Source organism: Indicator indicator, chromosome 3 (assembly GCF_027791375.1).
Source record: "Indicator indicator isolate 239-I01 chromosome 3, UM_Iind_1.1, whole genome shotgun sequence".
Taxonomy (NCBI): Eukaryota; Metazoa; Chordata; class Aves; order Piciformes; family Indicatoridae; genus Indicator; species Indicator indicator.
In genome coordinates, this window is record NC_072012.1 from 10,103,330 (window position 1) to 10,131,187 (window position 27,858).

A 27,858-nucleotide genomic window follows, 5' to 3' on the forward strand; every position below is an offset into this window, starting at 1 on the left:
CCAGGCCCTTCCCCAGCTTTGTTGCCCTTCTCTGGACCTGCTCCAGCCTCTCAATGCCATTCTTGGAGTGAGGAGACCAAAACTGACCCCAGGATTCCAGGTGTGGCCTCAGCAGTGCCCAGTCCAGGAGAACAATCCCTGCCCTGCTCCTGCTGGCCACACCATTGCTGATCCAAGCCAGGTTGCTGGTGGCCTTCTTGGCCACCTGGGAACACCCTGGCTCATCTCCAGCCACTGTCACCAACCTGCCAGGTCCTTCTCCACTCTTTCCAGCCACTCTGCCTCCAGCCTAGAGCCTTCATGGGATTGGTGTGACTCAAGAGCAGGACTTAGCAGTTGGCCTTGGTGACCTTCACTCCATTGGCCTCAGCCCATGGATCCAGCCTGACCAGACCCCTCTGTAGATCCTTCAACCCTCCAGCAGATCAACATCCCACCCAACTTGGTGTTGTCTGCAAACACGTTGAGGTTGCCCTCTGTGGTCCCATCCACATTATGGATGCAGACACTGAACACAACTGGTCCTGCGCATCTGGCCTGGCCAGACCCCAATGTAAATCCTACAACTCTCAAGGAGATCTTCACTGTCACCCAACTTGATGTTGTCTGCACACACTGAGGTTCCCTCCATGCTCCCATCCAGATTATGGATGAAGACACTGAACACAACTGGTCCCATGGATCCAGCCTGGACAGACCACTCTGTAGATCCTTCAACCCTCAAGGAGATCAACATCCCACCTTCAACCCTCAAGAAGTTCAACATCTTGGTGCTGTCTGCAAACACACTGAGGTTGCCCTTCATCCTCCCATCCAGATTATGGACAAAGACATTGAACACAACTGGTCCCATGGACCCAACCTATCCAGAGCCCTCTGTGGACCCTCCCAGGGCTGCAGCAGAGCCTCCAGAGGCCCCTGGAGGGCGGTGGTGGGGCTGACCTGCGGCAGATGGCGTACATGCGGTTGACGGTGGAGATGCGGAAGGGTTCGTTCTTGGAGCGCGTCAGGCTGCTGCTGAGGGTGCCCAGCCCCAGCCGCTGGTAGTCCCTGCAGCAGGCTCGCTCCACCAGGTGGTTGATGGTCATCTTGTCTGAAGGTCTGATGGTGGTGCTGGGGGTCAAAGTGCTTCTGTCCATCTCTTCAGACACTGGGGAAAAAACGAAGGGAGGCTGGGCTCACGCATGGAGATCCCACGGGCAAGCTGGAGGAGATCCCAGGAGCACAGGATGTGCGGGGTTGGACCCAAGGAGGGGTCTGAAGGCCATCAGCTGGAGGAGATGGTGGGGCTGGAGGCATCTCCACTCCAGCAGAGAGGACAAGGCAGGAGCAACCTCCCACCACCTTCATCTGAAGGCCTCAGCTGCTCCCTCCCTGAAGTGATGGGCTTCAGGATCTCAGCTCCAACCTGGACAAAACCACTCGCAGGTGGACACAGCCTTTGAGGGCTGCTCTCCTAATGCACCTCCTAACATCAGATATGGGCAACAAGGGATCTCAAGGGCATCTCTTCTAGGCCTGAAGGCAGCTGGTGTGTTAGTACCAACTTAGATGATGGCCACCATGGACGTTTGTGACTTTGGTGGTAGAGCTTGAGCTGGAAAGCTCTGCAACCAAACTGGGGAGTGACCAAAAGGAACAGAACCCAAAGTACCTTGGAGGACAGAAGATCCAAAATCAGCTAGACCAGCAGTGGGACACCACTTCCTCCCAACACCCTAAATCCCATCCACCACATTTCCAGATCATCTTCCCACCTGGGAAGGTCATGATCCTCAATATGGAGATCTCTTGTGCCTTCCAGTTCTTCTCATGTCTCACCTCAGACAGCCTGCTACAGCTTGGAGCTCTGACCTCCCACCTGAGCTGAGACTATAGACCAAGAACTTCCTCTTCTCCACAGCACTCAGCTGCTGAGTGGCCACCACCAGCAGACAAGACCTGGTGGGTCATCATGAACTGGGAGAATCATCGAATCTTGGAATAGTTTAGGTTGGAAGGGACCTTGAAGATCACCCAGTTCCAATGCCCTGGCATTGGCAGGGACACCTCCCACTAAACCAGGCTGCTCAAGGCCTCATCCAACCTGGCCTTCAACACCTCCAGGGAGTGGACATCCACAAACTCCCTGGGCAACCTGTTCCAGATGCAACCATGGTGCTCCAGAACCAACCATGGTGGCAAAGCTCCTGATGCAAGCAATGGCCAAGACCTCTCCCAACTGGAAGATGTTCCTGCTCCAGCCAACATCCTGCTCCCCACAGCCTCCCTGCCCTCTGGTGAAGGTTCTCCCAACCTGAGATCTCATCCTCGTTGTCCTCTGGGAAGTGCTGGCTGCTCCTCTGGTCCCAGGTGGGTGGGGTGTATTTCTTCCTGGTCACATACTGCCGGCCGATGGTCTTCTTGGCGTTCTTCACCAGGTTCTTGGACAGCGTCCTGCAACCAGAGAAGAGCTTGAGGCCAACCCCTCCCAGGCTGGTGTGACCACAGTCCCAGAAGAGAAGAACCCTTCAGAGACGCCCAACCTCAGTCACACCTAGAGCAAAGCAGAGACAGGAGCGTGTCCCCCACTACTGCAGCTGGGTCCGTGGCACTGCCACCACAGAAGCGGAAGTGGCACCTGCTGGTTCCTCAACCCTAGGAGGGCAGCAAGACAGAGGTCTTCCCTGGAAGGACCCAGGGAGGCTGGATGGGGCAGTCAGGTTGCATAGGTGTCCCAAGCTCCCAGCCTAACGGCACATCAGCCTCTAGGGCCACACTGGAGCTCCCAACAGCTTGTCCCTCAAGTTAGAGGTGGGCTCCAGCTCATGATAAGGACTTGGGGATCCACTGCAGCCAGCCCAGCTTGAACACTGTCCCTGGGCTGAGGGACAGAAGGTGACCTGCTTGATGCCACCTAAGGGACAGATGCCACCAGGGCAGCCCATGGAAGACCTTCCAAAACCCACAGGGTACCGGGCTGCGTGATCAGAACAGGCTCCACATGATGGAGCTCCAGAAGAAGGCAGGAATGGCCTGCTCACAGCAGGACCTCATGCTCACCACCATCTTGGTGAGCTCCAGGACCCAAAGGGGAATAAATTGAGGAGAGGTGGGATGTCCATCAGCCAGGGAAGGGCTCAACCCAGGAGGACACATACATGGTGCAAAGACTCCTAGAAATCCAAAACTTCTCAGGGTCGGGGAGACCAGGAGGTGCCTCAATCTGCTTTGGAAAGCAGCTGGTGATGGAATCCAACTGCCCCCTACATCTGCCAAAGGAGGGAAGGCCTTGGGATGGAGGAAGAGCACTGTACTGAGGACACAAGAGCATTGTCCTGAGGACACACACTTGGGTCTGGAGGTGAGGAACAGGAGGAAGAAAGTCTGCAGACAGCGTGGGGCACTGCAAGCCAACTTGGAGAAGGTGACAAAGGCCACCTCACAAGACTGAAGGTCTTGAGAGGTCTCTAGAGGTTAGTGGCAGAGGGTCATCTCCCTCAGCATGACCTGAGATCACCAAAGCACCAAGAAGCCCCTTGGGTGACCGAGTGGGGGACCGCAGCGCTACGATGGTGAGAGCACTACCCCAACCCTGACCTTCACACCAGCAGCCTTGGAAAAGGGTGGGATGACCCCAGGTGAGAAGCCCCCAGAGGCCAGGACATGCAGAGCAAGTGAGAAGAAACCCTGGGAGCAGTGAAGGCTGAGCCAAGGTCACCAGACAAGCTCCCACCCAGGCTGAAGGCATCTTACGTGGTTGAGTGGCCAAGGTGCCCAAGGGACAAGACCCCCACTGTCAGGCCCTGGAAGATATCGGTCACCTGCTGGGAGCTGAGTCACAAAGAGACATGGGACAGAAGCTTAGGGGACACCAAGCACGGACACAGCAGCCACCAGAGCCCAGCTTGACCCAGCCCCAAGCTGGTTGCAGGTCAGCACCAAGTGGAGAACTTTGCCACTGTCCCACCACAATCCCCCTCCTCCAGCCTGACCTCTGGTACCCACCAGAACCTCTCCTAGGAGAAGCTGCTCCCCAGGAACAAGGGATGGGACAAGAGGAACCCTGAAAGGAAGCTGAAGCCAGGTGACCATCAAGGTTGTCTCCCAAGTGATGGGGCAAGAGGAAATGGCCTCAAGTTGCCCCTGGGAAAGTTTAGTTTGGACATGAGGAACAATTTCTGCCCCTTGAGGGTTGTCCAGGCCTGATCCAGGCTGCCCAGGGCAGTGCTGGAGTCCCCATTCCAGGAGGGGTTTCAAAGCCATAAAGGTGTGGTGCAGAGGGCCATGGATTGGTGGTGCCCTGGCAGTGCTGGGTCATTGGTTGGATTTGATACATCATCCTTAAAGGTCTCTCCCAATCAAAAACCTTCTCTGATTCAAAACCTTATTGGGGCTTGCGTCATTTGGCCCAAGTAGCAGGACCTGGGATGCTGGTGGAGCTTCATCCTGCCTCCCCAGTCTGACCAGTCCTCTGGGTGGGGTTAGGAGACTGCTGCCAGTGCAGCAGGTCCCACCTCAAAGAGAAGTGGAGAGGTCTGAAAAAAGCAGTCTCAGGGACCTGATCTCCAGCTCAGGAGCCTGTGGCCCAGTTCTTCTTCAGTGATTAATGGTGGGACCAGTTCTATTCAGCATCTTCATCCATGATCTGGATGAGGGGTTGGAGGGCAACACCAAGATGGGTGAGATGTTGATCTGTTGAAAGGTTGAAGGATCTACAGAGGGGTCTGGCCAGGCTGGATCCATGGGCTGAGGCCAATGGAATGAGGGTCTACAAGGTCAACTGCTGGGTCCCACTTTTGGATCTCATCAACCCCATGAAGGCTCCAGGTTGGAGGCAGAGTGGCAGGAAAACGGTGGAGAAGGACCTGGCAGGTTGGTGACAGTGGGTGGAGATGAGCCAGGGTGTGCCCAGGCGGCCAAGAAGGCCACCAGCAGCCTGACTTGGATCAGCAATGGTGTGGCCAGCAGGAGCAGGGCAGGGATTGTCCCTCTGGACTAGGCACTGGTGAGGCCACACCTGGAATCCTGGGGTCAGTTTTGGTCTCCTCACTCCAAGAAGGACATTGAGGGTCTAGAGCAGGTCCAGAGAAGGGCAACAGAGAAGGGTCTGGAGAAGAACAGAAAGGGTCTGGAGAACTTGTGAGGAGCAGCTGAGGGAGCTGTGGTTGTTTAGCCTGGAGAAAAGGAGGCTGAGAAGAGACCTTCTGGTTCTCTACCACTTCCTGAAAAAGAGTGTGGAGCCAGGTGGGCATCAAGGTCTTCTCCCAAGTGATGGAAGAAGAGGAAATGGCCTCAGATTGCCCCAGGGGAGGTTCAGACTGGACATGAGGAACAATTTCTGCTGCTTTAGGGCTGTCCAGACCAGGCTCAGGCTGCCCAGGGCAGTGGTGGATTCCCCATCCCTGGAGAGCTTTCAAAGTTATGCAGATGTGGTGCTGAGGGCCACGGTTTGGTGGTGCCCTGGTAGTGCTGGGTCAATGGCTGCAGTCTTGGAGGCCTCTCCCAACCCAACAATTCTGTGAGTGCCCCCAGCTCAGCAGCTCTACTGGGCGGACCGGAGGAGGAGGTGGAAGAGAACGTCCCTGCAGCGCCCCCGAGGGTCAAGCACAGCCCATGAGCTTGGCCCAGGTACCTGAGGGAAGGGTTCTTCTCCTTGGGCTTGGGCTGCATGGCCTGCTTGGGGGCCTGGCCCACGGTGAAGGCGAAGGTGCCACGCACGTGCTGGGGGTAGCGCAGCTTGTGGAGGTGCTTCCGGAAGATCTCGGCACTCTCCGAAGCCACCTCCTCGTCGAAGGCAATCTTCAGAAGCTGCAGGGAGGGCAGAGCTTGAAGGCTCAGAGGACCTAGGAAGGTATCTTCTCAACAGCTCTTCTCACAGAGCTCAGGCCCTGCTCAAGGGCAAGACCAGGAGGCCACCGTGTTATAGCTTCATAGAATGGGTTGGGTTGGAAAGGATCTTGGCAATCATCCACTTCCAACCTTCCCATGGGCAAGGACAGAAATCACAGAATCAACCAGGTTGGAAGAGACCTCCAAGATCATCAAGTCCAACCAATCACCCAACCCTAACTAATCAACCAGACACTCCCACTAGACCAGGCTCTCAAGGTCTCATCCAACCTGGCCTTGAACTTGTCTGGCCCAGCTACTCCAGCCTACACCCCTTCCTCCTGGAGATCACTCCATGCCCAGCTCTGCTGCTCCTGGGATGTCCCCAGTGCCTGGTCACTGCAGCTCTGACCCAGGCAGGATGGAGAGGAAGGAGAAGACAGCACATTTTAGATGTTCTCCTCCCACACAATGTAACTACTACTCCTGGTGGGACAACTCCCTGCTCTAGTTCTCTCCCCCAAGACCTTCTCCAAGGTTGTGCAGAACCACCTTGAGGAGAGGGACATTTCACACCTTCTCCGTGCTCCAGAAGCCACAGGAGAAGTTAGGAAGGAGACCTGAGATGATGAGCAAGAAGTTGCTGCTGTGGACAACAGGATTGCAACTGGAGGACCTTCCCTGTGAGGCCAGGCTGAGAGTTGGGATTGGTCAGCCTGGAGAAGGGAAGGCTCCAAGGAGACCTTCCGGTGGCTTTTCAGGATTTAAAAGGGACTACAGGAAAGCTGAGGAGAAGGACATGTAGTGACAGGACAAGAGGTGATGGCTTCAAACTGGAAGAGGAGATTTAGACTGGCTGGAAGATGATGTTCTCCACTGTGAGGGTGGTGAGACCCTGGCCCAGACTGTCCAGAGAGGTGGGAGATGTCTCATCCCCAAAACCATTCCAGCTCAGGTTGTTTTGGGCTCTGAGCAACCTGCTCTAGCTGCAGATGTCCCTGCTGATGGCAGAGGGGTTGGACTGGATGACTTTGAAGGTCCCTTACAACCTAAACCATCCTGTGAGTTTGTGGACCATGGTCTACTCCTTCCTCTGCCAGGTGCCTCCAGCTTTGTCCCCTTGACACCTTCTACAGAGATTGTCTTTGGTCCTCTCAGGAAAACCACCCCCAAACCACATCAGCCCTGTCCCAGGGATGGTGAAAACCACGGCCACCTGTCCCTGCTGGGTCTCACCAGTGACATGCTCCTCAGCTGGGAGCACCATGGCCAGGTGCAGCTCCCAGGCTGAGCTGTCCTTACCTGGAATGTGCAGGAGCGGAGCTGCAAGCCCTCCTGGATGAACTGATCCACCTGGGCCTGGATGCTGATCTTCTTCTCTTTGGTCAGCGAGGCGATGGGGAAGGATCTGATCACCACCTGCTCCCCCACTGCCCCCAAGGATGGCACAGGTTAACCACAGCAGGCCACACTGCACCACCCCTGGTGGCCATCACCAGCTTGTGCTGGACCACCCTTGGTGGCCATCACCAGGCTGTGCTGGACCACCCTTGGTGGCTGTCACCTCAGAGAGCCCCATAGTGTCAAGCAGCCAGAAGCAGGCTGGACCTACTACAGCCCCACCATGGTGACTTGTAGATGATGCCAAGGATGGACACAAGTAATTCATCATCTACCAAGGGTGGAAAGCAAGAGCAACCATCTCTTTTGTAGCACTGGGAGCAATCACCAGGTTTGTGATGGTTGCAGCCACCTCCAGCAAGGCCCAGTGCTGGCTGGTTGCTCACCCAAGGCAACCAACCCAAGGTTTTGTCAGGAAGAACTTCTTCCTGTCAAGGTTGGAGCCAGCTGTGAGTTGGTCTCCCAAGGAACAAGGGACAGGACAAGAGGACAAAGCCCAAATTTGCCCCAGGTGAGCTTGAGGTTGGACATGAGGAGCAATTTCTTCTCCTTGAAGGTTGTCCAGGCCTGGCCCAGGCTGCCCAGAGCAGTGGGTGGAGTCTCCATCCCTGAAGCAACTCCTGCAGCAAATTGAGCAGCACCAACTGCTCCAGGAGAGCTTCTGGCCACTTCTTCCCCATGCATGATCAACCTCTTGGAGACAGAAGGTGTGTGGAGAAGACCAGGTCCTTACCCAGTGGGTCTGTGGGTGTCCCTTTGAAGATGATGCGGTAGGTGGTGAGGAAGATGGCTCCTTCTGCAGGGAGCAGAGGTGGACCACCAATATTTCCTCCAGCAGCTTCCTCCCGCCCATCAGGCATGAGGTACACACGGAGCCCCTCCATCACACACTCCTCACCCACCAGCAGGTTGGGCCGCAGCAGCTTGGGCTACAAGGAGGCACAAGAAGAACTTCAGGTCCATGTTGAGGGTGGAAGGGGTCTTGATAGATCCCAACAACACCAGGACCTGGGACAGCTTTGGCTATGGGGAGGTACCACAAGAGGTTGAGGTCCCTGTTGAGGGTGGAAGGGGTCTTGACCTGGTGCAGCAGGTCAGGTCTGTACCTTCTGGATGGGAGGAAGCCTCTTGCTCTCCCTGTGGACAGCATCCAAGGTCTCTATGTGCATCTGCACGATATCTGTGGGCAAACACGGAGCATGGAGTTGAAGACTGAGCTGGTCTTCTCCTGGCCCTCCCACCACCTCCTCCAGACCCATCTCCTGAGCAGAACCCCCTGAGATGACCCGGAGGGAGCGCCAGCCGGACCTGCAGGGCAGTCCTACCTGGGATCATGACGTGCAGCCCCTTGAGGTGCTCGTTGGTGACGCCGCTCTCGGTGCAGACCTTGTCCACGAAGCGGTTGATGAACCTCACCACGTAGTTGGCCACGTCCGAGCTCTCGGCGTCCTCGAAGCCGCTCTCTGTGTCGTAGCTCTCGGCCACGCTGCCGGCGATGCTGCCGCCCAGTGGGGGGGAAAAGAGTTAGCCCTCCCCTCCTGCTGCAGCCCCCACAGATAGGGCCTGAGGGACCTTCGTATGGATCGTGGAATGGGTTGGGTTGGAAGAGATCTTTAAGATCATGGAGGCCAATCCAGCACAGCCAGGGCACCACCAAACATGGCCCTCAGCACCACATCTCCATGGCTTTAAGAGCCCTCCAAGGATGGGGACTGCTCCACTGTACTGGGCAGCCTGGGCCAGGCCTTGACGACCCTCAAGGGGCAGAAATTGTTCCATGCTGGAACAGGCAGACCAGAGAGATTGTGGAGTCTCCTTCTCTGGAGGCCCTCAAAAGCCACCTGAATGCATTCCTGCGTGGACTACTCTGGGTGATCCTGCTTTTGGCAGGGAGGTTGGACTTGATGATCTCTGGAGGTTCCTTCCAGTCTCTAACATTCCATGATTCTGTGATTATCATATCCAGCCTGAACCAACTCTGGGGCAACCTTGATGCCCACCTGGCTCCAAGCTCCTTTCAAGGAGTTATAGAGAGTGAGAATCATCAAAAGGGTTGGGTGGGAAGGGACCTTTCACGGTTAGCCAGTCCAACCACCCCTGCAGTCAGCAGGGACATCTGTAACTACAGCAGGTTGCTCAGAGCCTGAAACAACCTGACCTGGAATGGTTCCAGGGATGGGACATCTACCACCTCTCTGGGCAACCTGGGACCACCTTCACAGTGAAGAACATCTTCTTGCCATCCAGTCTAAATGTCTCTCTTTTTAGGTAGAACCTATCACCCCTTGTCCTGTCACAACAGGCTCTGCTCAGAAGTCCCTCTGGAGCTTTCTTGTAGACCCTCTTTAAGTCCTGAAAGGCCACCAGAAGGTTCCCCTGGAGCCTTCTCTTCTCCAGACGGAACAACCCCAACTCTCTCAGCCTGGCCTCACAGCAGAGGGCTTCTAAAGAGCTTTCATCCCTGAACACTGCAACCTCCACCAACCCTGATGGCACCTGAATGACCACTGAGGTCAGACTCAATCTCCAGAGCTCCCTTCCAACCTCTACCTGAGATTCCACAATGCCTCAGGTATCACCCTAGGGAGCTCCCACCCCAGCTGAGGTTGCTCTGGTGTCCCCACAGCACGGCCCTGCCCTGGTCTCCAGGCCTGGTTACCTGTTGGTGACGAAGCTGTTGCTGACACTCTCCACGTCTCCCAGTCCTGAGCTGCGGAGCAGTCGGTTCTTGCTGGTGTCCAGGGGCAGCAGAAGGTAGCTCATGCGGTTGGCGTAGTGGATGGCCTGGCTGAAGACTGTGCTCTCCTCCTTCTGGATCAGCTCCTGCTGCTTCTCCTTGCTCATGGTGGGCCACAACCTCAACTGCTCAGATGCTATCTCCAGGGCAGACTTGGCTTCTTGGCTTTCCTCCTGAAGGAGTTGGAAGGAAACAAGAGGGAATGGCCTCAAGCTGCCAGTGACTGAGCAGGTTTAGACTGGACATCAGCAAAAAAAACTTTCACAGCACAAGTGGTCAGGGATTGGAATGTGCTGCCCAGGGAGGTGGTTGAGTCACCAAGCCTGGATGTGTTTAAAGATAGTTTGGATATGGTCCTTGGGGACATGGTTTAGGGGTCAACCTTGTAGAGCAGAGTTAGGGGTTGGACTTGGTGATCCTGAGGGTCTTTTCCAACCTGAACGTTTCTGTGATTCTGTGAAACGGTGTCTGCATGGACAGGAGACCTTTAACCTCCACCCCACTGCTCCCAGAGGAACCTCTCAGAACCAGGAGGCAGGTTAGTGTTGGAACTAGATCATCATGGAATGGGTTGGGTTGGAAGGGACCCAAAAGATCATCTAGTTCCAACCACCCCACCACAGGCAGGGACACCTTCCAAGAGACCAGGCTGGTCAAATTCCCATCCAACCTGGCCTTGGACAGCCCCAGCTGGTGGACACCAAGCCCTGGTGTCACTTCCTCACCTCCTCCATGTGGTTCTCCTCAGTGCTGTCAAGGTACAAGGCCCGGATGTGGTTCTGGACATCGCAGTAGAACATGGCCTCCCAGAACTGGATGTTGGTCCACACCACGTGCTCCTGCACGCAGCTGTAGGCAAACTGCGTGATGCCTGGGCTCAGTTTCTGAGGGAGAAGAAGAGGGAAGAGGGCTTCATGCTAACATGGTCTTTGTGCCAAGCTCCCCTGTCCAGGAGACCCCTGGGGATCTAGATCTAGATCCAGCAGAGCTCCTCCAAACACTTCTCAGATCTCCCCACAAGGTTTATTCCATACATTATGGAATCACAGAATGGGTTGGGTTGGAAGAGACCTTGAAGATCATCTAGTTCCAACCTTCTGCCATGAGTAGGGACACCTCCCACTAGACCAGGTTGGTCAAAGTCTCATCCAGCCTGGCCTTGAACACCTCCAGGGAAGCGTGAAGATGTTCCACCAGATGTTAAACACTGACTAGGAGCTGCTGCTGAAGCACCATGCTACCATCATCCTCCACGTGAGAAGGTGGCTGTCCCTAAGGCCCATAGACACCAGATCTGGGTGGGTGGTAGGGAAAAGGTAAAATTTTATCGCAGCTCAGCTTGACCAACAGATCCAGGTGGCACTTCAGAGCAGCCCTAGGTTCTGAGCACCCTTCCACAGGTGTCCCAGACGCAGGTCCAGAGACCCAAGAGAGTGGCTGGGAGCTCCATGGACTGTTCCAGGCTTGGGGCAGAGTGGATGGAAACTGCCTGGTGAACCTGGTGGGGTTGGTGACAGTGACTGGAGATGAGCCAGGGTGTGCCCAGGTGGCCAAGAAGGCCACCAGCATCCTAGCTTGGATCAGCAATGGTGTGGCCAGCAAGGAGCAGGGCAGGGACTGTCCCTGAGGGTTTTGCAATGGTGAGGTCACAGCTCAAATCCTGGGGTCAGTTTTGGGACCCTCACTCCAAGGACCTTGAGGGGCTGGAGCAGGTCCAGAGAATGGCAACAAAGCTGGGGGAGGGTCTGGAGAAGGAGAGGGGTCTGCAGAACTTGTGAGGAGCAGCTGAGGGACCTGAGGTTGTTGAGCCTGGAGAAAAGGAGGCTCAGGGGAGACCTTCTTGCTCCCTACAGCTCCCTGAAAGGAGGCTGGAACCAGGTGGGGGTTGGTCTCATCTCCCAAGGTACAAGTGGTGCTGAGGGCCATGTTTTGGTGGTGCTCTGGCAGTGCAGGGTTAAGGGTTGGACTCCATGATCTCAAAGGTCTCTTTCAACCAAACCCATTCTCTGATTCCTTGATTCTACTGAACAGGACCTCCAAGAAGCACCAAGGGGACAACTTCCCTGCAGTGCTGGGTCTCAGTCCTTCAGCCTTCCAACCTCTGTGCCCTCTAAGAAGCTGTGAGGTGGTGGGGATGGGGACTCTGGAGGGACTCACCCGGCAGAAGGCGGTGACTAGCGGCAGGAGCGCTGCCGCGATCCCATGCTCGTCCATGGCTGTGCAGTCCTGGAGAAGACAGCAGGACATTCCAAGAAGGCTCACTTCAAGATCTCCCAGATTTACATCAATCCATCTCCCAGGGAAACGGGAGAAGGTCCATGGTGAGAGGAGCAGGCTGTCCCCAGCCCTGTCCTACCTGCAGGCAGCAGTTCATCATGCGGATGACGAAGTCGAACTGCTGGTGGTCCAGCACGGCCCTGTTCTGCTGGACATGGAGGTTCAGCTCCTGGGTCAGGCACTGCCGAGCTGCTCGGCCCTTCATGGCCCGCAGCACAGCTGGGAACAGCTGCAGGAGAGACAGGAGATCATGGAGGAGAAAGATGGGGCCAGCAAGGCTCTGCCCTGATGGTCCATCGCCAATGGGGTGGCCTTAAAGAGAAGGGCAAGGATTGTCCCCCTGGACTGGGTACTGGTGAGGCCACACCTGGAATCCTGGGGTCAGTTTTGGGCTCCTCACTCCAAGGACATTAAGGTTGGAGCAGGTCCAGAGAAGGGCAAAAAACTGGGGAAGGGTCTGGAGAACTTGTGAGGAGCAGCTGAGGGACTGAGGTTGTTGAAACTGGAGAAAAGGAGGCTGAGAAGAGACCGTCTGGCTCTCTACAACTCCCTGAAAAGAGCTTGGAGCTAGGAGGGGTTGGTCTCTTCTCCCAAGGAAGAAGTGAGAGGAGAAGAGAAAATGGCCTCAAGTTTGCCCAGGGGAGATTCAGGTTGGCCATAAGGAACAATTTCTGCCCCTTGAGGATTGTCCAGACCTGGCCCAGGCTGCCCAGGACAGTGGTGGAGTCCCCATCCCTGGAGGGCTTTCAAAGCCATGGAGATGTGGAGCTGAGGGCCATGGTCTGGTGGTGCCCTGGCAGTGCTGGATTGATGGTTGGACTCCATGACCTCAAAGGTCTTTCCCAACCCAACCCATCCCATGAGTCTATGCAAGTTCAAGGGCAGCCCACAACCAGAAGGTGCAACAGGAGCTTCACACTCTGTCTGTGTGAGGTGACACCAAGGTATTTACAGAATGTCAGCTGCAGTTGAACCAGAGCAAAACCCATGCTGGTCCCTATAGGGCCCCAACCTGGTCACCTCCACGAGAAAGACCCAGGAGGACACCAGGACACACAGCAACCATGCAGCTGATGCAGGGACCAGCCAGAAGTCCAGAGAGACAAGGAGGAACTGCTGAAGGCACCATGTGAACATCAGGACAAGGAGCTGGCCAGCAGAGATGTGGACATGGGCAGGGATTGCCCTCTCCACCCTGCCACCAAAAAGAGCCAGAACAACCTCTCCTCTTCCACCCTCAACCACCAGCTCCTCAGGAGTCACCTGAGTGAGTGCAAAGGAGGGCAAGGAAGCTGGGGAAGGGCCTGGAGAATAAATCCTGTGAGGAGCAACTGAAGGAGCTGGGGCTGTTCAGTTGAAAAGGAAGAGGCTGAGGGGAGACCTCATTGCTCTCCACAACTACGTGAGAGGAGGTTTGTGGAGGGGTTGGTGCTGGTCTCTTCTCACAGATTATTAGTGATAGAACAAGAGGGAACAGCCTCAAGCTGCGACTGGGTAGGTTTAGGCTTCACTGAGTGGTCAGGGATTGGAATGTGCTGCCCAGGGAGGTGGTTGAGTCACCAAGCCTGGATGTGCTTAAAGGTGGTTTGGATGTGGTGCTTGGGGATATGGTTTAGGGGCGAACCTTGCAGAGTAGGGTTGATTGGACTCGGTGATCCTGAGGGTCTTTTCCAACCTGAATGTTTCTGTGATTCTGTGATTCTCACCTTTTTGGCTTCCAACATCTTGTTCTCAAAGACGTAGGAGATGCAGTTCCTGACCACCTCCAGGCGCCGGGCGCTGTTGGCCATGGCATTGCCGTTGCGCTCCATGATGGCAGCTGAGGAGAGAATCACCTGCTGGGGCCTTCAGGGCAGGACTTTCACCCTGGGCTGGGGTAGGGTGGGATGGGTGTCTCCTCCCTGGCACCATGTGGGCAAGGCTCTGAGCTCCAAGAGCTCATAATGGAAGAACACCATGAGGCCTCCACCTGGAGGAACACTATGAGGCCTCCACCTGGAGGAACACTATGAGGCCTCCACCTAGAGGAACACTATGAGGTCTCCACCTGGAGGAACACTATGAGGCCTCCACCTAGAGGAACACTATGAGGTCTCCAGCTGGAGGAACACTATGAGGCCTCCACCTAGAGGAACACTATGAGGCCTCCACCTGGAGGAACACTATGAGGCCTCCACCTAGAGGAACACTATGAGGCCTCCACCTGGAGGAACACTATGAGGCCTCCACCTAGAGGAACACTATGAGGCCTCCACCTGGAGGAACACTATGAGGCCTCCACCTAGAGGAACACTATGAGGCCTCCACCTGGAGGAACACTATGAGGTCTCCACCTAGAGGAACACTATGAGGCCTCCACCTGGAGGAACACTATGAGGCCTCCACCTAGAGGAACACTATGAGGCCTCCACCTGGAGGAACACTATGAGGCCTCCACCTGGAGGAACACTATGAGGCCTCCAGCTGGAGGAACACTATGAGGCCTCCAGCTGGAGGAACACTATGAGGCCTCCAGCTGGAGGAACACTATGAGGTCTCCAGCTGGAGGAACACTATGAGGCCTCCACCTGGAGGAACACTATGAGGCCTCCAGCTGGAGGAACACTATGAGGCCTCCAGCTGGAGGAACACTATGAGGTCTCCAGCTGGAGGAACACTATGAGGCCTCCACCTGGAGGAACACTATGAGGCCTCCACCTGGAGGAACACTATGAGGCTCCACCTGGAGGAACACTATGAGGCTCCACCTGGAGGAACACTATGAGGCCTCCAGCTGGAGGAACACTATGAGGCCTCCAGCTGGAGGAACACTATGAGGCCTCCACCTGGAGGAACACTATGAGGCCTCCAGCTGGAGGAACACTATGAGGTCTCCAGCTGGAGGAACACTATGAGACCTCCACCTGGAGGAACACTATGAGGTCTCCACCTGGAGGAACACTATGAGGTCTCCATCTGGAGGAACACTATGAGGTCTCCACCTGGAGGAGCACTATGAGGTCTCCACCTGGAGGAACACTATGAGGTCTCCAGCTATCTCCTCATGCTGCTGACAAACTCCAGGGAACTCCAAGCTACCCAAGGAGCAGAAATTGGTGAGGACAGTCCAAGCTGGTGGCACTGTGCCCCGTTTTGCCTCCTGGGACCCTTGGACACACCGTGGTGTGCAAGGAAGCCAGGAACACCAGGGTGAAGCTCCTTCTTGAGGTATCTGGCCAGAGGGCAAGGTCCTCTGCTCACACCTACCGATGGGAGGTCCTGATGGCACCATGCACTTCACCTCAGCCTTCACAGCTGGAGGAGCTGTCTGCAGCTTGGCGGTGGCCTGGTCGATGATCCACTGCACCAAGCCCTCATCCAGCCTGGGGAAAGGCTTCTGCTGGACCCGCAAGTGGTGGCCTTCCTTGGGCTTCTTCACTGTGTGCATGGTCACTGCTGGGTAGGGGTTCTCCTGCAACCATGGAATCACACAAGGGTTTGGGTTGGGAAAGTCCTTTGAGATCATGGTGTCCAACCATCAAACCAACCCTCCCAAGTCCACCACCACAACCCTGCCACAGCACAGCCTCTTCTCAGGCCTGAGGACATCACATGCCCTCTCCCAGGCCAGAAACACCACCAAGGTCTTCAGCAACTTCTGCAGCTCTGAGGCCCAAACCCTCTCCAGCCCAGATCTCCAGCCCAGGAGCACCCAAAGCTCTTCTGGTTAGGGTGTCCAGGCAGTGGTGGCATCACACTCTGCTCCCAGGAGCTGTGAGGACAACTTGTTTGGGATCTAGACACAGCAAGAGAACAAAGCTCCATCCAGGAGCTCCACTTCAAGATGCCTGAAGGCCCTGCAGGGCTGATGTGCTTTCAGAAGATCTTTGTTGGCCAGCAATGAGGACAGGGCCAAGACATGGAGTGTTCAATGCCATGAATCCAAGGAATTCTGCTCTTGGAGCAGCTCAGAGACTTCTGGAACCATCAGCAGGGGTCAGCAGAGGGTGGGACAGGACCAGAGACTTCAGTGGTGCCCAGGGACACAAGACCAGCCTGAGAGGGAATCTTCTCATTGCTCAGCAAGAGCTAAAGGGAGGTGGGGGCAAGAGGATGTGGCCAGTCCCTTGCCAGCGGTGCCCAGTGACAGGACAGGGGACAATGGGCACAAACTGCAACCCAGGAGGTTCCATCAGGAGCAACTGGTTGGCTTGGAAGGTGGTGGAACCCTGGAGCAGGCTGCCCAGAGAGGTCTTGGAGTCTCCTTCTGTGGAGAGCTTCCAACCCCACCTGACCATTGTGATCCTGGGCAAGCTGCTGTGGGTGTCCCTGCTGGAGCAGGGGGGCTGGACTGAATGAGCTTCAAAGGTCCCTTCCCACCCCACCATGGTGAGATTGTGTGAATCACAGAATGGTTTTGGTTGGAGAAGACCTTTAAGACCATCAAGTCCAACCATCAACCCAGCACTGCCATGCCACCACCAAACCATGGCCCTCAGCACCACATCTCCAGGGCTTTGAAAGCCCTCCAGGGATGGGGACTCCACCACTGCCCTGAGCAGCCTGGGCTACACCTGGACCGCCCTCAAGGGGCAGAAATTGGTCTTTATGTCCAACCTGAACTTCCCTTGAAGTCACCACAAGCATCATTCCTTACAGAGGCTGAACAGATGGACCAGGGCTCTGACCCAGCTCTCCTTGCCTCATCCCTTCTCCTGCTGTTGGGTCTCCAGGACTCACATTTTTGTACAGCTTCTCTGCCAGTTCCTTGATGTGCCTTAGGATCTTCTGCTTGTTCCCCTCTTCTGCCTTCATGCGCTTCACTTCATAAGCCACAAGCTGGGAGAAGAAGACACAGGTGAGAGGAGCTGGCCAGGATCTGACCACCCTGCCCATACCCCAAGCTCCATCCCTAGGTGCAACGTTGAAGATCAACAGCACAAAGCATCCCAGCAGGTCCCCAGCTTAGACCCCTGAGGGACAGGGAGAGCTGAGGAGAGCAAGGACACCTGGGGGTGGTTGGGCAAGGGGGTGAAGTTCCAGATGTCCTCCTACCTCATCGAATAGGTCAATGGCGCGGTAGGGGGCACCCCGCTCTGTGACGAAGCCGGCGAAGGCCATGCCCTCCAGCACCTTGGTGAGGAAGTCATCTTCTGTCAGCCCCCTCTGCCCCAGGAAGGCTGCCTGCAAGAGGAGAAGGTGCACCAGGTCACCAGCACTGCCCTGCCATCAGCCCTCCTGGCTGTGGGGGTGACCACAGCGAAGAATCAGGTGCCCACAGGCTGGTGGGACCAGGTCACAGAATCATTTTGGATGGAAAAGATCTTCAAGATCATCAAGACCTTCATGACCTTCAAGATCATCCATTCCAAGCATTCTCTAACTCTGCCAAGGCTCCTGCTAACCCATGGCACTTCAACACCACATCTCTGCATCTCTGAAACCCTTCCAGGGATGGGAACTCCACCATCTCCCTGGGCAGCATGTTCCAGCTGTGGTGGGTTGAACCCTTTCAGTCAAAAAGGTTCTCCTTGTGTCCAAACAAATCTCCCCTTGTGCAACCTGAGGCCATTTCCTCTCATCCTGTTGCTTGCTCCTTGTTCCTCAAAGGCTGCTTGAGAGCTTCTATCAGCCTCAAAGCTGCTTGAGAACGTCATGAGCCTCAAAAAGTATGCCTCAGGTGATCTGTCAGCCTCAAAATCAACATGAGACCTTCCAATAGCCTCAGAAAGCCTGTTTGAGGACTCTGTGAGCCTCAAAATGGCTGCTTGAGACCTTCCTCCTGTGAGCCTCAAAATGGCTGCTTGAGACCTTCCTCCTGTGAGCCTCAAAATGGCTGCTTGAGACCTTCCTCCTGTGAGCCTCAAAATGGCTGCTTGAGACCTTCCTCCTGTGAGCCTCAAAATGGCTGCTTGAGACCTTCCTCCTGTGAGCCTCAAAATGGCTGCTTGAGACCTTCCTCCTGTGAGCCTCAAAATGGCTGCTTGAGACCTTCCTCCTGTGAGCCTCAAAATGGCTGCTTGAGACCTTCCTCCTGTGAGCCTCAAAATGGCTGCTTGAGACCTTCCTTCTGTGAGCCTCAAAATGGCTGCTTGAGACCTTCCTCCTGTGAGCCTCAAAATGGCTGCTTGAGACCTTCCTCCTGTGAGCCTCAAAATGGCTGCTTGAGACCTTCCTCCTGTGAGCCTCAAAATGGCTGCTTGAGACCTTCCTCCTGTGAGCCTCAAAATGGCTGCCTGAGACCTTCCTCCTGTGAGCCTCAAAATGGCTGCCTGAGACCTTCCTCCTGTGAGCCTCAAAATGGCTGCCTGAGACCTTCCGTCAGCCTCAAAATGGCTGCCTGAGACCTTCCGTCAGCCTCAAAATGGCTGCCTGAGACCTTCCGTCAGCCTCAAAATGGCTGCCTGAGACCTCCTGTCAGCCTCAAAAGGTTGCTTGAGACCTCCTGTCAGCCTCAAAAGGCTGCTTGAGACCTCCTGTCAGCCTCAAAAGGCTGCTTGAGACCTCCTGTCAGCCTCAAAAGGCTGCTTGAGACCTCCTGTCAGCCTCAAAAGGCTGCTTGAGACCTTCCGTCAGCCACAAAATGGCTGCTTGAGACCTCCTGTCAGCCTCAAAAGGTGGCTTGAGACCTCCTGTCAGCCTCAAAAGGTGGCTTGAGACCTCCTGTCAGCCTCAAAAGGCTGCTTGAGACCTTCCGTCAGCCTCAAAAGGCTGCTTGAGACCTTCCGTCAGCCACAAAATTGCTGCTTGAGACCTTCCGTCAGCCACAAAATTGCTGCTTGAGACCTTCCTTCTGTGAGCCTCAGAATGGCTGCTTGAGACCTTCCTTCTGTGAGCCTCAAAATGGCTGCTTGAGACCTTCCTCCTGTGAGCCTCAAAATGGCTGCTTGAGACCTTCCTTCTGTGAGCCTCAAAAGGCTGCCTGAGACCTTCCTTCTGTGAGCCTCAAAAGGCTGCCTGAGACCTTCCTCCTGTGAGCCTCAAAAGGCTGCCTGAGACCTTCCTCCTGTGAGCCTCAAAAGGCTGCCTGAGACCTTCCTTCTGTGAGCCTCAAAAGGCTGCCTGAGACCTTCCTTCTGTGAGCCTCAAAAGGCTGCCTGAGACCTTCCTCCTGTGAGCCTCAAAAGGCTGCCTGAGACCTTCCTTCTGTGAGCCTCAAAAGGCTGCCTGAGACCTTCCTTCTGTGAGCCTCAAAAGGCTGCCTGAGACCTTCCTTCTGTGAGCCTCAAAAGGCTGCCTGAGACCTTCCTTCTGTGAGCCTCAAAAGGCTGCCTGAGACCTTCCTCGTGAGCCTCAAAAGCTGCTGAGACCTTCTGTGAGCCTCAAAAGGCTGCCTGAGACCTTCCTTCTGTGAGCCTCAAAAGGCTGCCTGAGACCTTCCTTCTGTGAGCCTCAAAGTCTGCCTGAGACCTTCTGTCAGACTCAACTAGGCTGCTTGAGACCTTCTGTGAGCCTCAACAAGGCTTCTTGAGGCTGCCTGTGAGCCTCAAAGGCTTCCTGACACCTTCCAGGACCCCGAAAGGCTTCCTGACACATGAGAGGGTGGACACCAGCTGCATCCCACCACAGCTGGGTGTAAACAAGGAAGCACAACCTGACCCACAAGACCTTGGCATGGGCAAGAACAAAGAAGGGACACAGATGGGCCAGGGAGAAGATGTCGAGAGAGGTCACTCACAGGAAACACTGACCTGTCTTCCAGACACAGCTGTACTGATGCAAAGCTGCTCACAATCAACTCATCCCAACCTCCAGCCCCCCCAGAATGCCAGGGCTGGTCCCTAGGGATGGGCCATGGGAGGTGCTCACCTTGTGGAAGCGGATGACAGGCTCGGGGTGGATGCGGATGATGTGCAGGCACCAGCGATAGCCCTGCAGCAGCTGAGCAAACAGCCGCAGGAAGACGGCGCGGATCTCCTTGTCCTGCCAGAGGAGGGCACAGCGTGGTCACAGCATGCTCACAGCGTGGTCATAGTGGGGTCACAACGTGGTCACAACACACTCATAGAATGGCCACAACATGGTCACAGCACGGTCATAGCATGGTTGCAGCATAGTCATGGTATGGTCATAGAGTGGTCATAATACAGTCACAACACAGTCATAGAATGGTCACAGGATGGTCATACTGTGGTCATAGCATGGTCATAGTATGGTCATTGAATGGTCACAGCATGATCAGTGGTCACAGCAAGGTCACAGCGTAGTCATAGAATGGTCACAGTGGGGTCACAGTGTGGCCGTAGTGGGGTCACAGCATGATCAGTGGTCACAGCAAGGTCACAGTGTAGTCATAGAATGGTCACAGCATAGTCACAGTGTGGTCATAGTGGGGTCACACCAGGGTCACAGTGTGGTCATAGCATGGTGACAGCAAGGTCACAGTGTAGTCATAGAATGATCACAGCATGGTCACAGTGGGGTCACAGCGTGGTCAGAGCGGTCACAGCAAGGTCACAGCGTAGTCATAGAATGGTCACAGTGTGGTCACAGCATGGTGACAGTGGAGTCACACCATCGTCACAGCATGGTCACCGTGGAGTCACACCATCGTCACAGCATGGTAACAACGTGGTCATAGTGGGGTCACACCACGGTCACAGTGTGGTCACAGTGGAGTCACAGCATGGTCACAGCCTAGTCATAATTTGGGTACAACGTGGTCATAGCCTGGTCACAGCACGGTCAGTCAGAAGGTGCTCCTGAGGACAGGGTTCCCACCCAACAGGGAGCTGGTGGTATCTAACCACACATCGTTGTAACCTGCTGGGCAGGGCATGCAGCTCAGCAGAGCTTCCAGGGCAAAGGGACCTGGCAGGATGGATCCATGGTGGTGCCTCCCTGGTGATGAGGGATCTCCTGCACACCCAGGGCTTGTTGAAGGCCCCAAAGGTCCCACATCTACCTCCAGCTTCTGCTCCAGCAGCCCAAGGGTTGGCTGGACTGGAAGAGCCCTGCTTGCTTTCAGGACACAGCTTGGAGCTGTGTCCTCCTTGTCATGAGGACACCTGAACCTCAACAACATCCAAACCACACCCAACCAGCTCCATAGCTGTGAGCTGTGGGGTCCAGCAGGGTTGGCAGCCCCCTGGAGGGTCCCCTGGTGCCACCCACCTGCATTTTGAGAGAAGAGGCAGAGATGGTTGAGGGGGGGAAGGCAAGGTCAGCCACTTCCAGCTCTGGGTCCAGGACCTGCGTGGAGAAGACACAAAGAACGTTGAGGAGATGGCCCAAGGACATCTCCAACTCTACAGCTGAGCAGGGAGAAGCAGTGCTGGGCTGTCCTGAAGGCCAAGAAGTCCAATGGTCTCCTGGAAGGTGTGAAGAAGAGTGTGGCCAACAGGTCAAGGGAAGTTCTCTTCCTCAACTTTTCCTTCCTGAGGCCACATCTGGAGTCTTAGGTCCAGTTCCTGGTTCCCCAGTTCAAGAGGGACTAGGAGCTACTGGAGAGATTCCAGTGGAGGCTGGGAAGCTGCTGAGGGGACTGAACCCAGGAGATTCCACCAGGAGAACCTTGTTGGCTTGGAGGGTGGTGGATCCCTGAAGCAGGCTGTCTGGACAGGTTGTGGAGTCTCCTCTGGAGAGCTTCCAAACCCACCTGGCCATTGTGACCCTGGGCAAGCTGCTATGGGTACCTCTGAGCAGGGGGGTTGGATTGGATGATCTCCAGAGGTCCTTTCCCACCCCACGATGATGGAAACTCCCCAGAGTACCACCAGCACCCACAGAGAAGGTCTAAGGAGCTCAGAAGCAAACCCACAGAGCTGGAACCAACCACCAGGGAGCAGACAACACTGTGTGGTGTGAGGAGAAGCTCAGCCTCTGACTTCTTACCTCCTGAAGCCACATGTGGCTGGACCACAGGGGACATCTCAGTGGGCTGAGAGTGGTGGGAAGGGGGTCATGGCAGAACCAACCCCTCCCCCCAGCCAAAGCTGAGGAGCAGCAGCCAAGTTCTGCAGCATTTGTTTGGCACCAGGGGCCTTGGGCACGTTCCCAGGTGGCCGGAAGGGTCCTCTGGGAACATCTCCAGAGCTACAGCTGCTTCCTGCTCCAGGGCCTGGAGCCAACCACGGTTCCCAGAAACCTTGGGCAGAGGAACACCCCCTCTAGCTCCACCAGAGACAATGGGGACCAGGAAAGGTCTCTTCTGACACAGTTTTTTGTGCCAAGAATCATTTAGGTTGGACAGGAGGGACAAGTTCTTCATAGAAAGGGTTGCCCAGGCTGCTCAGGGCAGTGGTAGAGTCTCCATCTCTGGAGGGGTTTCAAAGCTGTGGAGATGTGGTGCTAAGGGCCATTGTCTGGTGGTGCCCTGGCAGTGCTGAGTCAAGGATCAGACTGGATGAGCTTAAAAGTCATGCTGGGAAGGAAGAGGCTTGATGGAGCATCTCATGCTGGCATGGAAGGGGCTGCATGGAGCATCTCATGCTGGGAAGGAAGGGGCTGCATGGAGCATCCCATGCTGGGAAGGAAGGGGCTGCATGGAGCATCTCATGCTGGGAAGGAAGGGGCTGCATGGAGCATCTCATGCTGGGAAGGAAGGGGCTGCATGGAGCATCTCATGCTGGGAAGGAAGGGGCTGCATGGAGCATCTCATGCTGGGAAGGAAGGGGCTGCATGGAGCATCTCATGCTGGGAAGGAAGGGGCTGCATGGAGCATCTCATGCTGGGAAGGAAGGGGCTGCATGGAGCATCTCATGCTGGGAAGGAAGGGGCTGCATGGAGCATCTCATGCTGGGAAGGAAGGGGCTGCATGGAGCATCCCATGCTGGCAGGGAAGGGGCTGCATGGAGCATCTCATGCTGGGAAGGAAGGGGCTGCATGGAGCATCCCATGCTGGCAGGGAAGGGGCTGCATGGAACATCTCATGCTGGGAAGGGGCTGCATGGAACATCTCATGCTGGGAAGGGGCTGCATGGAACATCTCATGCTGGGAAGGGGCTGCATGGAGCATCCCATGCTGGCAGGGAAGGGGCTGCATGGAGCATCCTATGCTGGCAGGGAAGGGGCTGCATGGAGCATCTCATGCTGGGAAGGAAGGGGCTGCATGGAGCATCCCATGCTGGGAAGGAAGGGGCTGCATGGAGCATCTCATGCTGGGAAGGAAGGGGCTGCATGGAGCATCTCATGCTGGGAAGGAAGGGGCTGCATGGAGCATCTCATGCTGGGAAGGAAGGGGCTGCATGGAGCATCTCATGCTGGCAGGGAAGGCGCTGCATGGAGCATCCCATGCTGGCAGGGAAGGCGCTGCATGGAGCATCCCATGCTGGCAGGGAAGGGGCTGCATGGAGCATCTGGAGACACACTGGAGAAGGATGAGGGTCAAACTTTCTCCTATGATAAAGCTTGGTGGATTTCTTAACCATTCTCAAGAGGTTTGGAGGAGAGAAGGTCCTCCCTGGCTGTCCCAGGTCTGTGCCCTGCTTGAGCAGGTTTCCTTCCATTTATGAAGGTCCTGAGGAACAACAGGGAGACCAATTCTCCTCAGGAGAGCAGCCTCAGAGCAGGAGGACAGCTCTGGGGAGCGGCATGGGTAGGAACTTTGAGGGCAGCTCCCATGGTGGCCCAAGGTTGGACTTGATGAACTGAAAGGTCTCCTCCAACCAAAGCCTTTCAGTGAGCCTACAAGATTGCCAACAAGACCCTGAGCTATGGACCTGCTGCTCCTTTCCCAGCTTCCTGGGACAACCTGGGGTACTCCCAAGGTGTCCACACCCTGCAGACAAGGAGAAGGTTGAGGCACTCACCATGGAGAGGGCTTCCCGGGTCTGCTGGAGCAGAGGTTCAGGCAGCAGGGAGATGTGGACACACTCGGGGACATTGACAGTCCCACCATCCAGGTCTGCAATGACCACATCCAGCTGGAAGGGGCAGGACAGGCATGAGACAAGGCCAAGCCACCCAACACCTCCCCAGCACCTGTCAGGGGGCTCAGGAGAGGAGAGCTTGGGAATGGTGGCTGTCTCCTCTGTTGAGCCTGGAGAAGAGCAGCCTGAGAGGGGTTCTTCTCCATGCTCAGCAAGAGCTAAAGGGTGATGGTCATGAAGATGGACCTCAACTCTTCTCTGCTGGCCAGGGACTGGACAAGGGACAATGGACACAAACTGCAACCCAGGAGGTTCCATCAGGAGCAGTTTGTTGGCTGTAAGGATGGTAGAGCCCTGGAGCAGGCTGCACAGAGAGGTAGTGGAGTCTCCTTCTCTGGAGAGATTCCAACCCCACTTGGCCACTATGACCCTGTGCAAGCTGCTGTGGGTGACCCTGCTGGAGCAGGGGGTTGCATTGGATGACCTCCAGAGGTCCTTTCCCACTCCACCATGCTGGGATTCTGGGATCTTTTAGGAGCACTCTTGTCCTCAGCAGTTATCTTCTCTTGCCCATTGTCACCAAATCCAAGTACTTCACAACACAGAAGCTCTCAATGGACCCCACCACTCCCTACTATGAAGATGGCAGAGGTAGGCCAACTTGGCAGGAGCAGGACACAGCCTTGCTCAGCAGACACCTGCCATGAGTACCTCCAGGACAGGTTTTACTGCTCTCTGAACCATCTGCCCCCTCCCTGGAGGTGTCAAAGCCAGGCTGGAGAAAGCCTTGAGCAACCTGGTCTAGTAGAAGGTGTCCTTGGCCATGGCAGGAGGTTGGAACTGGATGATCTTCAAGGTCATTTCCAACCCAACCCATTGATTGGTTCTGTGAGAACCCTCTGTCCCTCTTTCCCTGGCCCACAGGATGGGCTTCATGGAGTCTCACCAGTTCTTGGGTCTCCGACTGGAAGATGGAGTGGACCCCAATGATGAAGGGTGTTGGAGTGCTCAGGACCTCCAGGAGCTGTGCAGGCAAGATGGGCACGTAGGTGAAGCTGTAACCAAGAGAAGAGCATCACTGCAGCCAGTGGAGCCCAGCTCCCAGCTCCAGAGCTTCTGGGCTGACCATGTCTCCAGCAAGGCAGCTTCCTCCTCACCCTCTTAACCCTTCAGACAGTGCATGTCCCACACAGCTCTGCAAGGTGTCTGAGGGCTTGTGGACACTGAAGATGGACAAGGAAGATAGGGAAGGGTCTGGAGAAGAAGGGAAAGCATCTGGAGAACTAGTGAGGAACAGCTGAGGGATCTCTGGGTGTTGAGCCTGGAGAAAAGGAGGCCGAGAGGAGACCTTCTGACTCTCTACAACTCCCTGAAAGGAGCTTGGAGCCAGGTGGGCAGCAAGGTCTTCTCCCAAGTGACAGGCAAAAAGAAATGGCCTCAAATTGCTCCAGGGGAGGTTCAGGTTGGACATAAGGAACAATTTCTACCACTTGAGGGCTGTCAATTCCTGGCTCAGGCTGCCCAGGGCAGTGGTTGAGTCCCCAGCCCTGGAAGGGTTTCAAAGCTGTGGTGATATGGTGCTGAGGGACATGGTTTGATGGCACCTTGGCAGTGCTGGGTTAAGGGTTGGACGCCATGAGCTTAAAGGTCTTCTCCAACCAAACCCATTCTGTGATTCCATGCTTCAAGGAAGGTTCAACGCCAGGCTGTTTGGAGCTCTGAGCAACCTGCTCCAGTTGCAGATGTCCCTGCTCATGGTAGGAGGTTGGACCAGATGATCCTTAAGGTCTCCTCCAACCCAAGAAAGGTTCTCCCAGCAGACCCAACACCTGGGGGCCATATTCCTCTTTGCCTTCAGCACCCAACCCAGTGACCTTCTAGTTGGACCAGCAACCAAACCAGGAGGTTGTGAGTGACATTTATGGGGGCGGGTCTGAGGTTCTGGAGATGTTTCCTCACCTGTACTTGAGGGGAAACATCAGGGCCAGGAGAGCGCGGCAGGCGTCGGTCAGCCGCTGGTAGCTGCTGGAGAGGAAGAGGATCTTGTGCTCCGTCAGCGCCGCGCAGAAGAGGTACAGCACGTTGGTGATGCCTGGGGAGACAGGGGCCTCAGGAAGGAGGCTTCTCCTCTTGCCACCCCACCAGACAGACCACTCAACCCCAGCCCAGCTGGGTTCCCAGGCCCCATCTCCACGTTTGGAAAGATGTTGGTGGGCCTGAAGCATCTCTGTGAGAGCCCTGGGGCTGTTGAGCCTGGAGAAGAGCAGCCTGAGAGGGGATCTGCTCAGTGCTCAGCAAGAGCTAAAGGGTGGAGGTCATGAAGACAGAGCTCAGCTCTTGTCAGTGGTGCTCAGGGACAGGTCAAGGGGCAATTGGCAGAAACTGGAACCTAGAGGTTCCACCAGGAGAAACTTGTTGGCTTTGAGGCTCTTCCAGGAAGGGTTCCAGCAGCCAAAGACGTGGACAAGGCTGGAGAAGGTCCAGAAAAGGGCCAAAAAGATGATCCAAGGGTTGGGATCCAAGGCTGACAGAAGTGGGTTTGTTCAGCTTGGAGAGAAGAAGGCTCAGGGAAGACCTTCTCACCATCTGATCATGAGGACAAACACCTTGGCTTTGAGGGTGGTGGAGCCCTGGAGCAGACTACCTAGAGAGGTTGTGGAGTCTCCTTCTCTGGAGAGATTCCAAACCCACCTGGACACTGGGAACCTGGGCAAGCTTCTGTGGATGACCTTGCTGTGAACTGGATGATCTGCAGAGGTCCCTTCCCACCCCACTGTGCCAGGATTCTGCACAATGGGGTTCAACATCCTCCCAAAAAGCCACTTTGGGGTCACCCAGGTTTGTGGTCCCCCAAGGAAGCCTGTCTCCTGAGAGACCCTGAGAGCTCTGGTGAACTTCTGGTGTCCCTCAAGCAGAGGCAGCCCTTCTGGGCACAGCTTCTCCCACCCAGGCTGCTCCTCAGGAGATCTGACCACACTTCTATGGCCAAGCTGGGGCAAGCTGCCAGGCTCCTGCCCTCCTGGGACAACGTGGAACTGGAGAGGGCTTGGTCTGAGGTGGCTGCAGCTGGCAGAGCGCCCTGAGCCAATCAAGCCAAGCTGAGGAACGTGGTGGGAAGGGACATGGAGGAAAGTCCACACAGAACTTGTCCAGCCAGACTTGGTACAGGAGGCTGGGGAGATGATGCTGGAGGTGTGAGGAGATGATGTTGGAGGTGTGAAGAGGTCTCACCAAGCTGTCGGAAGAGCAGGGCCACACTGCAGCTACTGACGGGCAAGGAGTCGTTGATGGGGGTCTGGATGACCTGCCTGTCCCCTGCTCCTAGGCAGATGGTCCTCTGCAAGACAAAACATCTCCTCACCAGCTGACCACCAAGGAAGGCATCAACACAAGCATACAGGACAACCTGGTGGCAACCCAAATCCCACCACATTTGGGTGATTGTGACTTCAACACAACCTGGTACTGTCAAGCAACCGTTTGAGGTGTCCATGGGGATAGCAGGAGCAAGAAGAGGACCTTGCAGCAACACCCACCATGAGCTACAAGGGGGAAGGAGACCTTCCAGCAGGTCCAGCCAGACAACCAGCTCCTCAGCCCCTGGCAGAAGGTGGCTGTGGATCTCAAGACCTGCATGTAGCACATGAAGGATCTCCAGGACCTGGCACCAGGAGGGAACATCTCAACGGTGCCACCTCCAGCCAGTGCTCTGCAGCCCCTCCTGTAGGACAAGGCAGCAGCACTCTGATGGCTTCTGGTGGAAGGGCTGGGGATGGACATGCTGGCCACAGCCTCAGGTCTTCTTCTCCAAGACCTAAGCTTGCTCCCAGTGGCACAGAGAAG

At 55.8% G+C, this 27,858-nt stretch overlaps 1 protein-coding gene across 1 annotated transcript in view; it reads right to left on the reverse strand.

Moving 5' to 3' along the window:
• SBF1 (SET binding factor 1) overlaps positions 1-27,858 on the reverse strand; it is an 81,690-nt gene that overhangs the window by 12,574 nt on the left and 41,258 nt on the right. The window contains exons 7-27 of the mRNA XM_054399662.1: positions 27,247-27,352; positions 25,975-26,107; positions 24,962-25,070; positions 23,956-24,069; positions 21,320-21,397; positions 20,015-20,128; positions 17,261-17,389; positions 16,946-17,044; positions 15,473-15,677; positions 13,933-14,045; positions 12,306-12,455; positions 12,107-12,175; positions 10,675-10,833; positions 9,872-10,122; positions 8,538-8,710; positions 8,319-8,392; positions 7,946-8,141; positions 7,114-7,241; positions 5,615-5,790; positions 2,297-2,436; positions 943-1,150 (exon numbers count right to left, since the gene is read on the reverse strand). Of these exons, the coding sequence (XP_054255637.1) occupies positions 943-1,150; positions 2,297-2,436; positions 5,615-5,790; positions 7,114-7,241; positions 7,946-8,141; positions 8,319-8,392; positions 8,538-8,710; positions 9,872-10,122; positions 10,675-10,833; positions 12,107-12,175; positions 12,306-12,455; positions 13,933-14,045; positions 15,473-15,677; positions 16,946-17,044; positions 17,261-17,389; positions 20,015-20,128; positions 21,320-21,397; positions 23,956-24,069; positions 24,962-25,070; positions 25,975-26,107; positions 27,247-27,352 (2,924 nt within the window). The remainder of the gene's footprint in view (positions 1-942; positions 1,151-2,296; positions 2,437-5,614; positions 5,791-7,113; positions 7,242-7,945; positions 8,142-8,318; positions 8,393-8,537; positions 8,711-9,871; positions 10,123-10,674; positions 10,834-12,106; positions 12,176-12,305; positions 12,456-13,932; positions 14,046-15,472; positions 15,678-16,945; positions 17,045-17,260; positions 17,390-20,014; positions 20,129-21,319; positions 21,398-23,955; positions 24,070-24,961; positions 25,071-25,974; positions 26,108-27,246; positions 27,353-27,858) is intronic.